Here is a 13807-nt window from a genome sequence, read left to right as displayed (position 1 = left end):
ACAAAACTACAGAAACGACAAAGCTGAGCTTATAACCTACATACACTTATCTGTCACGCTGATACAGACCAAGTTAATGTTGACTGCTATTGTTTTAGATAAAAGGCAAAAAAATGCTTAGTTGAAAAGTTAATGAACATTGAAATAAGTTAACAGAAACGTGTCACAGTACTAAAAAAAAAAAACTTAGAAATCTTTTTAAAATGACAAAGATTACTAAAACTTAAATTAGAATGGACAATATAAAAAAAGCCTATTCAAAGATGTACTACAATATGTATAAGTATATATGTTTATAAACACTTAGTATATATTTGCTGGTCATTTGAATCAGGTGTTAAAAGGGGCCATCCAAAATATGAAATGTTGAGGGATATATAAGAGCAGGATGCTTGTGCAAAAGTGACTTGCAGACTAAATCAACTGCAAAAACAAACAGATTTTTTATTTTATTTTCCACAAACAATACAGAGGTGCCATATTGTTAAAACAGTTCTAGAACTTCTGGAACTGCTTCTTGGCTCCAGCTGCCTTGGTGACCTTCAGGACGTTGAACCTCACTGTCTTGCTGAGGGGTCGGCATTCTCCAACTGTAACGATGTCGCCTACGGTCACGTCCCTAAACAAATGGAGAACATTAGTGATATTCAAGAAAAAAAAATTTCAGTAATCAGAACTTATGCACAATATCTCCCAAACTAAACTACTTATAATCCCAAACACCTTGAGGACAAAGAAACATTTTAAGCATTATCTGCTGCATCAGTGATGCCATACAGCAGTGTCGTCAGAGCCTGACAGACTTGGAAGACCATCGTGAGAAAAAACATCATTTGCAGCTCACCGCCCATTTAAAGCATGTGTTCAAATCCACAAAAAGGGTCTACAAAATTGTTCAGCCCCTAAAAGAAACCACCAATGGAGAAACTTTACCTGAAGCATGGTGAGAGGTGGACAGACATGTTCTTATGCCTCTTCTCAAAACGGTTGTACTTGCGGATGTAATGCAAGTAGTCCCGTCTGATGACGATGGTCCTCTGCATCTTCATCTTGGTCACCACACCTAGAAAAAGGTGACAGCCAAATAAGTTCACATACATTGTATATCAATGGCCAGCATACAGAATCTTCTAATCTACAGCAAAATTAGATACAGGGAAGCATCAGTAAAGCCATTAGGCATTATCCTCAAAACCCAAAGGGTTCAGAAGACCATCGTGAGATAAGACATCATCTGCACCCCAGATAACACTACAATTAGCCAGCAAACTACATAGACCTACCGGACAGAATCCGGCCTCTGATGGACACGTTTCCAGTGAAGGGGCACTTCTTATCAATGTAAGTGCCAGCAATAGCCTGTGAAATGAAGCACAATAACCTTAGTCATTTGAACTCAACTGAGGTTGCACAATGTTAGCATAATCAACTGCATCAGCATTGCCAAAGGCAGTATCCTCAGAGCTCTCTTGGAGTCTAGGAAGACCATCGTGAGAAAAGACATCATCTGCGAAGTGAAGTTACACTTGCGTGTAAACACAAGCTCACCTCTCTGGGGGTTTTGAAGCCCAAGCCAACGTTTCTGTGATAACGTGGGAGCTTCTCTTTGCCACTTCCTTCAACAGCCAGAACCCGCTTCTTGTTCTGGAAGATGGTGGGCTGCTTCTGATAAGCCCTCTCGTTCTGAAACAACACCACCACAAGCACAGAGTCAGTCATATTCCTGACAAACTAATGCATGTGCTGGAGTAACATTTATATAAAGTTACAGAACACAAGTCTGATCAAGGTTTCCATTGGACATCTTGGACTATTAGTATATCCTCACCTACACCAAACCTGAAGAACTTTCAGAGCCAATGTTTTCCCAATTAAAAAGCTATTTCAAAACACTCCAGGGATTTTATGCTGCATCAGCATTGCCAAAGGCAGTATCCTCAGAGCTCTCTTGGAGTCTAGGAAGACCATCGTGAGAAAAAACATCATTTGCAGCTCACCGCCCACGTGTACAAATCCACAAAAAAAGGCTCTACAAATGTTATAGAGATAACTACATAGACGGCATCTTTACAGCTCTTTTTAGAGGAAGACTATTCCTTCTGGATGACATCCATGTGCTATCCATGCCTTGCAGACAAATTCGGCTATTTTACCACTCAATAAGACAGACTCAACAGATAAAATACAGCCATTTTATTTATATCACAACTTTAAGCCAAATAAACGGTTACATGTTTAAATAAAATCACTTTCTGCTGGTCGGCTAAGGCAAGGCCGCTCGCCTTCCCGTTCATCAACGCTTCCTACCCGTTAACCGGAGACGGAAAACACATATTCGAGTCTCCAGTGTGGTCCATTTCGCCATGACTGCATCCATGGTGGTTTCTTTGCCGCTTATCTACCAGAATTTGTGGCTTTGAGCTTAAGTTTAACGTCAAACCAAACGGGTTTTCACGACCACGCCGTTCAGACTCGCATACCTGTATGTCCGCCATCTTCGCCAGCCGAGTCGTAAAGAGGACTACACATGCGCGAGACAGACGGAAGAGCGGTTTCCGCGGACGTGACGACACACTGTGGGTGGTTATTATGGCTCTGGTTTGTCCCAGTAGCCCCGGTTTGTCAGGCCTGGGATACAGCAAAAACAGGAAGCTAACAATACATTGAATTTTCTACCTATTACATTGTGTTTTATTAACGTCTACACCTAGCCCAACACTACACCTACCCCTTACAATAATGCAAAAATAGTCATTATTGTTGTACAGTGTGAGACAAGGTACGCTATATTGATGTGCGCATGCCCAGTAGCTTTTGCTGTATGCCATCTAGCCTTACCCGTTATCCGTGGTTATTTGATTACTTACATTTAAACAACTTTAACGACACTGTGTGCGTCGTGTGGTTGGTTACCGTCTTATTTCAGTGTTGAGAAGGTACTGAATTCTGTAATCTCTCATATTTCTTTACCAGTGTTGGGATAAGTAACTAGTTTACATGTAATTAACATAGACTGTATAAAACAGGTAATTAATCAACGTTGCATAATTTAATTACAAAATAAATGTAATTGTAATCAGTCACAGTTACTGAGATAAAATTACAGTTACTTATGAAAATGTTAACGATTACAAAGGGGGTTACATCTGAATTTTTCACCCACACCCACATACAAATGCATTTGATTTCTTTCATGAATTGTATTGACTGCTCTAAAATACGAGACACCAATGTTTCAGGAGTTTAGGACACAGAATCGGACACATGCTTATTCGATAATTGTTTTATTTCCTATTTGTGTATATGCAGAGAGAGCATTTCAAAAACAGTGTCATCATAGCTACTAAACTATTTCTTGTTATGATTTAAAATCTGTATTTAACCTCAGAATGATCTGAAAGTAAGTCTGATTTTGTGGTGGCCGTGCTTTAAAATTAAATTGATGAAGGATTTCGAAAGTGACAGTAATCAGTGTTGAGTACTACTGTAAGGTTAACCCCGCCTGGTTTACATGTCTGAAAACGATTAACAGTTGAAAACATTAGACATTAAGAAAAGTAATCAAATGTAATCAGTTACATTACTTTAATAAAATAATTGAAATTACACTACTTTCATTTCAGATAGGGTAACTTGTAATCTGTAACCTATTACATTTCCAAAGTAACCTTCCCAACACTGTCTTTTACCATGATGTAAATAAAAACAGTTTGTTTAGGTTCAAATTTATTATAAATATCATAACCTATGTTTGGGCATAATTTAAATTCAGTAAAAGTATGCTCTGAAAGGCTGAAAGAAACATTAAATGTAATCTTCAATGGGATTCTACACAGATAGAGTAAAGATAACCAGTAACATAATTACTTGCTGATAAGTAGCAACAGGAATAAGCAGACTACTAGTATTTGATTAGTAAGAATAATAATAATAACGGAAGTTTATTGAACCTTTAGACAATTTTTTTAATGTAATAAAAAGTTTGTATATGTGTGTGTTTTATGTGATACTTAATGCTTTTATGACTCATTTACATTTAGCAGAAACTTTTATTCAAAAGCGACTTACAAATGAGGACAATAAAAACAGTCAAAACTAACAAAAGAGCAGCAATATATAAGTGCAAATGACAAGTCTCGGTTAGCCTAACGCAGTACACGTAGCAAGGTGTATATATATATATATATTATACACACAAGTTTATATTATATTATATATATATATTATACACGTTTCTTGAAGATGGTTAAGGACTCAGCTGCTGGGATTGAGTTGGGCAGGTCATTCCACCAGGAAGGAACAGTTAATGAAAAAGTCAGTGAAAGTGATTTTGTGCCTCTTTGAGATGGCACAATAATACGCTGTTCACTTGCAGAATGCAAGCTTCTAGAGGGCACATAACTCTGAAGTAATGAATTTAGGTAAAGGGGTGCAGAGCCAGTGGTGGTTTTGTAGGCAAACATTAATGCCTTGAATTTAATGCGAGCAGCTACTGGTAGCCAGTGCAAATTGATAAACAGAGGTGTGACATGCGTTATTTTCGGCTCATTAAAGATTAATCTTGCAGCTGCGTTCTGGATTAGTTGTAGAGGTTTGATAGAAGTGGCTGGAAGACCTGCCAAGAGAGCATTGCAATAGTCCAGCCTGGACAGAACAAGAGTTTGAACAAGCAGTTGTGAAGCATGTTCTGAAAGAAAGGGCCTGATCTTGACTCATATAGTGTGATATAAAGAGAATATTGAACTCATACTCGAAGAGGAAAAACACTTTTTCAAGACTATATTCTGAAGCCCAAACTGAGCAAGATATGCAATTTGGTGCAGACGCTGTTCTGCTAGCTTGTAACATAATAATGAGATCTTTATAACATGTCAAGAACGTTTCCTCTAAATCCCCATTATTATTATTTGAAATGTGCCGCAGCAGACTCGCGAGCGACTTCCTTCCTGTCCAAACATTGACGTCACGCAGCGGAAGAGTTTTCACTTATTTTCAAGCTAATATGGCAGCGCCGTCGGGTGGAGGCGATACGGGTAAGTGCCGCTTTCACGTTCAAATGATGATGTTCGCCTGTTTTCCCGACTCGTAACTCAGATGCCCGACAGAGTACGTAGACCGACGCTTTAACGTGTATTAGAATAGTATTTATCATGTCAACTGGGAGTTTGCTCAGTGCCGTTCACTGTCACAACACCGCTGTCTGTCTGAAAACATGTCTGTACACATACCGATCACACCGGCGCACAGACCCACGATAATCACACGAGCTAACCAAACAAACCACAGTCTTCTTGGGCTGTATCCCAAAGTGAGCCGTCTACCCAAACAACATACTTTTGTTTTCACGAGCGTCTCAGGCGCGTTCCAAACGGTCGAATTGTTCAGGACGCGCCTATGATGCGGTCTTGTTAGGCAGCACGCTATTTTTGAGCCACCGCCTCTGTGCGCTTGTGTTGGCTGTGCTCACATGCCCCGATACCGCGATGTTGTTGATTTCCAGAAGAGGTGACCTCATCATTTCAGTGCTGATCTGTTAGGAGGGGGAGTAAACGCTCATCACAGCTATAGCTGGCCATGTACAGCTCTCGAGACGGGTTGCTGTCGATTTAAAGGTATAGTTCACAAAAAAAGGTCACCTTTGTTGCTTAATCATGTGTTGTTCCCAACCGGTATCACTGTCTTTGTTATGTGGGACACTAAAAGAGATGTTAGGCAGTGTAACAGCCTCAGACACTATTCACTTTCATTGCATCGTCTTCCATATAATGAACGTGAATGGCCACCAAAAGGCTGTCAGTCTGCCTAACATCGCATACAGGTTTAAACTGACATGAAGGTGAGTGAATGATGACAGAATTGTTCATTTTTGGATGAACTTTTTATTTCAAATCCTGCTGCTGTATTAATAAAATAGGCCCTCCATTTGTATTATGGCAGGGGTGTCTGCTCCTGCTCCTGCTCCTGGAGGGTCACTGTCCTGCTGAGTTTAGCTCCGATCCCAGTTATACACACCTGAACCAGCTAATCAAGGTCTTATTAGGCATGTTGGAAACTTCCAGGCAGGTGTGTTGAGGCAAGTTGGAGCTAAACTCTGTAACTCTGCCCTCCAGGACTGAGTTTGGACACCCCTGTATTATGGGGTCAAATTTATATATATATATGTATGTATGTATGTATGTATGTGTGTATGTGTGTGTGTGTGTGTGTGTATTAAAGGGTTAGTTCACCCAAAAATTAAAATTAGCCCATGGATTAGGCTACTCACCCTCAAGGCATCCTAGGTGTATGTGACTTTCTTCTTTCAGACGAATCCAGTCAGAGTTATATTAAAAATTGTCTTTGATCTTCCAAGCTGTTTAATGGCAGTCAGCGGGCGTAGCAGTGCATCAGTCCAAAAGAAGTCAAATAAAGCGCATCCATCCATAATAAAAAAGTGTCTCACACGGCTCCGGGGGGTGAACAAAGGCCTCCTGTAGTGAATCGATGTGTTTTTGTAAGAAAAATAACCATATTCAAAACTTAATAATCACTTGAATCTAGCTTGCGGTCACTGTTGTACACGGAAGCAGCTCCAAAACTGTTTACATTCACTCAAGACATAACTGGCTGTGTTTACATGAATACTTTCCAAGACAGTAGTTTTGAATTTTGGTGAACACCATCACAGACACAATATTTGTACAGCCTTTACAAAACACATCTATCTATAGAAACGTTTCATGCGCATTTATGACCCTAAATGATAAAAAGTCACAAAATTTCAAGAATATTTCAACTAGTGTTTCATGCAATTTAAATGTAAAATAAGTCAAATTAGTTAAATATTTAAATAAGACTTAAAATGGATTTAGTTTCCAAGATGCTTGCTTTTTTCTAGGTATCTGTATTCTGTAATGCTCAAAACACTGTCTAGGCTCACTAGTTTTACGACAGCTTGTATGTATTGTGTTCATGTCAAGTGAAGATTTAAATTCTTTTGTTTTATTTGAATATTTAAATTTGTGAACTGATACTTAAAATGAGTTATTTATGATGCGTACTTGAGGGATTTAGCTTGCGCGAGTCTCTTTCTCCATTAGACAGCTCATGCATATTAGTTTCTTTACATCAACTTTACTCACCTGGAAACTGAAACCAAATGTGTGCTGAATTATACATACACTGCTGAGTCATGTCACAAACAATATGGAATGATTCCACTGTCAGATGCTTATCGGTTCCCTTTTAAGGTCACAATGGCGTTGTTAGACCTGTGTATTGACATTTGTACTTTTGTTTTTTATGCAGAATATATTTTAAATCCATTTCGTTTACTCTAAGTGGCTTTCCTCCTGATTTTGTATTGTTTTTAATTATTATTATTATTTCCAATATTTGAAGGCATTGGCAATGACCAGATAATTGCCTTGGGAGCTGCACTTCTCAATAAGTGAGTATCATCTTATCTCTTCTTCACATGTTCTCTGTGTTTGTTTGTTTTTGTTCATTACCTCGGTCATCTCGTCCCATCTCTCACAGCTTCGTCTATGAACGAGTTCGTCGCCATGGAGACAGTGAAGCTGAATTAACCCGAAGTCAGCTGGGTGGTGTTGAGCTGTGCGACCCCAGCCATAAACGTCTTGCACAGTGTTTGCAGCAGATTGGAGATGAACTGGATGGAAATGTGCAGCTGCAAAGGTAATGGATTGCAGAAAACATCTCGACTGTCTCTATGTACAGAGTCTCCTGCTGTGCTCAGAAATGCTCACTGGATGGCAGTGTGCTGTAACTTATCCATACCTCTCCATTGTCATTTTGATCTAGTATGTTAAATAACTCCACTCTTCAACCAACTCAAGAAGTCTTCATGAAAGTGGCCCGTGAGATCTTCTCCGATGGGAAGTTCAACTGGGGCAGAGTGGTGGCGCTTTTCTACTTTGCGTGTCGGCTTGTCATCAAGGTGAAGACCTACATAAGCTCAGTCTCATATCGAAATGCATTGTTTTGATGTTTTAAATATTTGTCTTTCTTATTCTTGTATTCCTAGGCTATTATAACCAGGATTCCTGACATCATAAGAACCATCATAAGCTGGACTATGTCCTACATTCAGGAACACGTTATTAACTGGATCAGGGAACAGGGTGGATGGGTAAGTCTTGACAGTGAATTCCTTACACAGTGACTTCCTTAAAATCATGTGAAACATCGGGTGTCGATGTGATATTTTAACACGGGCCACAATGAACTTAACCAAATCCACTGATATCGCGATAAACAAAATGCAACAATTTAACTTATGTGAACTTGTGAATGTGAAGCAGAATATCTCGGCTGTACTATAGACATAGAATACCGTTCAAAAGTCATACATTATGAAATTATAAAGTCATACATAGATCATATATTTTTAAAGACATTTACGCTTTTATTCAGCAAGGACATGTAAAATTGATTGAAAGTGACAGTAAAGACATTTACAATGTTACGAAAGATTACATTTCAAATAAATGCTGTTCTTCTTTCTATTCATCAAAGGATTTGGTTGTATTGTTTGGCTATGCAATTATTGACTAATGTTTATGTCAGCATAATAATTATGTCAGCAAAAAAGACAAATTGAAATCTAATTAAATTTCTTAAATTAATAATCCATGGTATTAGTTAAAAAAAAAAAAAAGTAGCATTAAAAATATATGAATTTCTTTTTAAATAATGACTAATGTGTGTACACTAACATCAATTCGTGATTTATTTTTCTGTACCACATGACTCATTAAAGGGATAGTTCAGCCAAAAATTCTGTCATTAATTACTCACCCTCATGTCGTTCCAAATCTTCGGAATACAAATTAAGATGGTTTTTTTATGAAATCCGAGAGCTTTCTGACGCTCCATAGACAGCAAGGATCCATACACGATCAAGGCTCAGAAACATAGCAAGGAAATTGTTAAAATAATCCATGTGACATCAGTGGTTCAACCCGTAATTTTGCGAAGCTACGAGAATGCATTTTGTGCACAAAGAAAACAAAAAAAATGACTCTGTTCGACAATTCGTCTCCTCCCTATAGCGCCATTTTGGAGAGTATCACATACGTAAACAACGTATACAACGTGTGTACGCGTATATGTTGTTTACATTCAGATCAAAGCGTAAACAACGTAAACCGCTTATCCGTGTATGCTGCTGGTGACACAGAACTGCATACGTTGTTTACATATGTGATACTCTCCAAAATGGCGCTGTAGGGGGAAGCGGAGGAGACGAATTGTTGAATAAAGGCGTTACTATCCCTTTAAGAGAAACTTTTAAACCATTTGAATTAGGGATGGCAACGATTAATCGATGATCGATTAATTGTCGATAAGAGATGCAATCGATTAAAGCTATCGATGGTCGATTAAACCGTTTAATTTTGGGCTGCGTGCGGCTCATGCGCAAAACACATGCGAGCGGCTGTGAGTGACGGTGACGGTATATAAATGCATGATCATTCATTCATAATTACAATTTAAGCTTTTAATGGGATTTAAACTTCAAAAGTACATTAAAATAGAAACAACACAAAGTTCTTCAACATGGAATGCAATAGAAATGTAGTAACAGTCATTTCCCCAGATAATTCTTTCATATTTGAAAGTAAGAGATGCGAAAACGGTGATAAAAAGTGAATGACAATAAAATAAACCTGCGAAATTAGAGGGTTAGACGGTGAGGATTTAGGAAAAGAAACAATGCCTAAATATTATTGAATTTGTGGAAATTCGTGACCAAGAACAAAGCCGCGTGAATGTAGGCTATATGGGCTCGAACGGCATCCAAAAGCATGGTCGCGATGTAAGATTTTCCAGCTAACCAATTATTCCTCTAATAAACAAAGCTTTTATACCACACTTTTCATAATCAGAGCTTATAATTTGTAAATAAATAATTGCTGGATGCGCTGTGGCCGACATTGACAATACGTTTTCCCGGAGCATTCAATTGTCACTAAACGGTGATGCCACAACTAAGAGCATCGTTCACAAGTTTCTGTAGGACCTAACTAGCCTAGGGCACAGGTTTTCAAGCCCTGGGACAAGATGGGATGCTTTAAGGAAAATGTATAGCCTATGTAAGTAATAGACCTAAAATAACAATTTGTTTTCATTACAAAAAAAAAGCGAAATATATCTGACTTAAATAATTAAGCTAACAGATTTAAAACAGAAGTGTGGCGCGGCGCTCCATAAACAAGTTCACGGAAAGGAAAGGATGACAACGCGCATTCTGTTTGTTTGCTTTATTTTGCAAAAGCACAAATCTTGTTTTTATTGTGAGTGTGCAAAAATAAAAGTAAACACTTTTGCGGATTATATCTTATGCCTACTTCAAAAAATGTAGTTTTTTTATGTTTCAGCTGTTCGATCGCGCTGGCGCCTTGCGCGTACACACCCCACATATTCTAGCAATTCAAACTTACTTCGCAGTCTGTTCATTATCAAAATAAAATACAGTCAACCAAACATATAAAAGTATAATTTAAACGACGATCGATCATGGAAATGATCGAAAATTTACATCCCTAATTTGAATAAAATATGTAAAGCATTCTTGAGGGGAAAACAACAACAACATGAAAGCAGTTTTTTTTTTTTCTTCTATTTAAAATATTTTTTCTTTATCGTGGAAACAATCAGAAATGTCATTGAACCTAGTACTTTTTGATCAAATATTATTAAAGGGATAGTTCACCTGAAAATGTAAATTACCCCATGATACCCGACTTTATTCTTTCAGACAAATACAGTCGAAGTTATATAAAAAAAAAATGTCCTGGCTCTTCCAAGCTTTATATTGGCAGAGAATTGAGGTCAAGATTTTGAAGGTCAAAAAAGTGCATCCATCCATCATAAAAGTTCTCCACACGGCTCCAGGGGGTTAACGAAGGCCTTTTGAAGTAAAGCGATGTATAAGAAAAAAAGATTCATATTTAAAACTTTATAAACTATAATCTCTAGCTTCTGTTAACTGTTGTACGTGGGTTCACGAAAGAGAGGCATTCCAGTGGATGACGTAGGTGTAGCGTAAGCTCCGGTGAGAATATGCTAATTTCACGAAAACAGAGTTTTGTTTACATCAAATGAAAAGCAGTCTCCTTACAAATCCTCGTCATTTTGTACTTCTAATTGACGACCGGTGTTTTGTTTTGCTCTCTCCTCTGCGCTTCCGTGTTTGTCACTTCTCATTGGAGCTTACGCTTTGAGTGAGTGACGTGACATGTGGCCAAGTATGGTGACCCATACTCTGAATTAGTGCTCTGCATTTATCCCATACTCGGAATTAGTGCATCCAAAGTGCACACACACACCGTGAACACACACCCGGAGCAGTGGGCAGCCATTTATGCTGCGACGCCCGGAGAGCAGTTGGGGGTTCGGTGCCTTGCTCAAGGGCACCTCAGTCCTGGTATTGAAGATGGAGAGAGCACTGTACATTCACTCCCCCCCCAACAATCCCTGCTGGTACGAGACTCGAACCCGCAACCTTTGGGTTACGAGTCCGACTCTCTATTAGGCCACGACTTTGCCTACATCATTCCCTGGAACACCGTGAACATGTGTATGACAGGTAGCAGAAGCTAGCGATTACAGTTTATAAAGTTTTAAGTATAATTATTTTTCAAAAATAAATCTTGGGGTAATTTAAATTTTTGTGTCAACTATCCCATTGTAGCATTTTGTTGATTTTAGTTTATTTTAATTGATTTATTTTTATTAAAGCTAAATATGTGGTCAAATTTGCCCTTTTTTCTCCCACAGGAGGGAATCCGCTCCTATTTCGGAACTCCGACATGGCAGACTATTGGTGTTTTCCTGGCCGGGGTGCTCACCACAGTAGTGGTGATCCGCAAAATGTGAAAAGACTGGCAGGAAGGTGGAGAGCAAGAGAAGAAAGAGTTGAGACAACGAACCGAGTGAAACAGACCAGCAAAAGAGAACAGAAAAGATGAGGGGGAAGAGGAAGGGATCTGGAGTAGAGATACAGAGAAAAAGACAAATAAGAGAGTTGAAAACGGCCTCAACTAATCAAAAGAGAGAGAGAGAGGAGGAGGAGTAGGAAGGTGGAGAGCAAGAGAAGAAAGAGTTGAGACAACGAACCGAGTGAAACAGACCAGCAAAAGAGAACAGAAAAGATGAGGGGGAAGAGGAAGGGATCTGGAGTAGAGATACAGAGAAAAAGACAAAGAGAGTTGAAAACGGCCTCAACTAATCAAAAGAGAGAGAGAGAGGAGGAGGAGGAGGAAAGAGTGAGAGTCAAGCATGATGCAGATGTCTCGAGCCACTCTTGTTACTTCTGAGCTTGTGCTCTTTCTCATCTACAACTTTAAACCTTGATAACATTTGCACTGAAAATCAGAGATTAATGCGTAAGAGTTCAGGTTTAGGCTTGATTTTAGCTATTTATTTTTAGTTTGGGCTTATGGGTGTCTAGGTTGTATACAGGACTGTATTGGTATTTGATTTAATCTGTTGAAATTGTCTCAATGCAGAAATTTCTCATATTAAGTTAAGTTCTCATATTATGTTATTTTTATTTTTTTGTCCTACTGTCAAAATTACATGCGGTAAATAGTTATAATAGCTTATAAATAGAATTATTATTATTAATAGGCTATATTATTATTATTATGATAAAAGCATAATTGTATCTGTCTTTTTTTAGCGCACTGTCATCTGAAAGAGTAGGAATGGGCTCAGACTGTATTCTGCTGATATTTTAATTTCCTATCTCTTCCTCATCCTCCTCCTCTTTTTTTCCACTGTCTCCTCTAGTTCTTCACGGTAGGGGCTACACAATGTCTGTAAAGTTGATTGTACTTGAAGGTTTAGCCTCTTAAGAGTTCATGAAATGTTTGCAACCGAATTTGAGAAGTGCAGCCAACCAATCAGCACTCTGGTTCTGGTATGTGGGCGTGTCTTTGTCAGCGAGCCCCTCCTACGACAGGAATAGACAATACTAGTGACTCTTAAATGCAGTGAACTTCTCTGAGCCATGATGATCGTGTTTTTTACAGAACCAAATATTTTCCTTTTCAAATTCCTTTTGGATTCGACAATCCAAAGACTTCAGATGCAGGTGCAGATTCTTTGACGAAAAGCAGTTCGCTTGGCTTGAGCTGGTGCAAACATTCGGTCTTGCAGGCCCATTAGTTGAGCTTGTCCTCTCAGCAAGGTCTTCTCATTACTGTATTTTTAAGATGGTTAGGCAGACCCACAATCCCACTTTTACATGCAATTGTTCTTTTTTATATATACCTGTTTCTTTATCTTTTGGTTGTTTGGGTAGTTTCATATTCTTTTATTTTTGGTTCTTTCGTTGACAGTGCCTTGGCCTTTTTATGATATTAGCCACCACTTTTTCCATCTTTTTCAACATCTTTGCAAACTGGTATAAAATTGTGCACCCTAAGGCAGTCTGTCTGCTGTGTGAGCCCATGAGTTTGTTTTGTAAGCCGTAAAATGAAACAATAAATTGTTTTTATGGATTTCAATATAAATGTGTGGTGTGTGTGTTTTGATTTTGGTAGAGAAAGAGTTACTCTAAAATTGTCACATTTTAAAATAACAGTAAAGGATCAAAACTAGGAAATGAACATACAGGTATTATGTAGTAAATGTTAAAAACTATATCTTTAAGTAGCTCAGCTTCATCTGGGTTTCTTTTAGACAGCTTCATTAGATGCATCCTGGGATGGTTCTAACAGTTTTAAAGAAGTTCACATGTATGCTAGACACTTGATAGCCGGTTTTCCTTTACTGACCAATTCATGCTTTCAAAAAT

General features: G+C 38.4%; 2 protein-coding genes across 2 annotated transcripts; one reads left to right on the top strand and one right to left on the bottom strand.

Moving 5' to 3' along the window:
* Positions 1-427: 427 nt before the first annotated feature.
* rps11 (ribosomal protein S11) lies at positions 428-2578 on the bottom strand. The gene is made up of 5 exons (XM_016293328.1): positions 2481-2578; positions 1549-1683; positions 1284-1359; positions 934-1063; positions 428-619 (listed from the first exon to the last, which is right to left on the bottom strand). The coding sequence occupies exons 1-5, from the start codon at positions 2493-2495 to the stop codon at positions 496-498; spliced, it is 480 nt and encodes a 159-aa protein (XP_016148814.1). The 5' UTR covers positions 2496-2578; the 3' UTR covers positions 428-495.
* A 2357-nt stretch (positions 2579-4935) lies between these two features.
* Positions 4936-13519, top strand: baxa (BCL2 associated X, apoptosis regulator a). Its single transcript, XM_016293460.1, has 7 exons — positions 4936-5033; positions 7381-7429; positions 7519-7677; positions 7804-7939; positions 8027-8131; positions 11785-11899; positions 12087-13519. Exons 1-6 carry the CDS (start codon positions 5003-5005, stop codon positions 11881-11883), a joined length of 579 nt encoding a protein of 192 aa, XP_016148946.1. The 5' UTR covers positions 4936-5002; the 3' UTR covers positions 11884-11899; positions 12087-13519.
* The last annotated feature ends 288 nt before the right edge of the window (positions 13520-13807 follow it).

The sequence above is a fragment of the Sinocyclocheilus grahami genome, unplaced genomic scaffold, assembly GCF_001515645.1.
Source record: "Sinocyclocheilus grahami isolate Dianchi unplaced genomic scaffold, SAMN03320097.WGS_v1.1 scaffold302.1, whole genome shotgun sequence".
NCBI classification, from domain to species: domain Eukaryota; kingdom Metazoa; phylum Chordata; class Actinopteri; order Cypriniformes; family Cyprinidae; genus Sinocyclocheilus; species Sinocyclocheilus grahami.
The sequence above is the reverse complement of the archived record's forward strand: the minus strand, read 5'-3'. Positions and strand labels throughout refer to the sequence as shown.

Bases quoted from the DNA above. Each gene is read 5' to 3' on its own strand.
- rps11 (XM_016293328.1), bottom strand. The intron at 1,360-1,548 runs GTGAGCTTGTGT...TTCATTTCACAG, and splicing joins GCTTCAAAACCCCCAGAGAG to GCTATTGCTGGCACTTACAT. The intron at 1,064-1,283 runs GTAGGTCTATGT...ACCTTTTTCTAG, and splicing joins CAGAGGCCGGATTCTGTCCG to GTGTGGTGACCAAGATGAAG.
- baxa (XM_016293460.1), top strand. From the start codon at position 5,003: ATGGCAGCGCCGTCGGGTGGAGGCGATACGG. The intron at 5,034-7,380 runs GTAAGTGCCGCT...CAATATTTGAAG, and splicing joins GTCGGGTGGAGGCGATACGG to GCATTGGCAATGACCAGATA. The intron at 8,132-11,784 runs GTAAGTCTTGAC...TTTCTCCCACAG, and splicing joins TCAGGGAACAGGGTGGATGG to GAGGGAATCCGCTCCTATTT.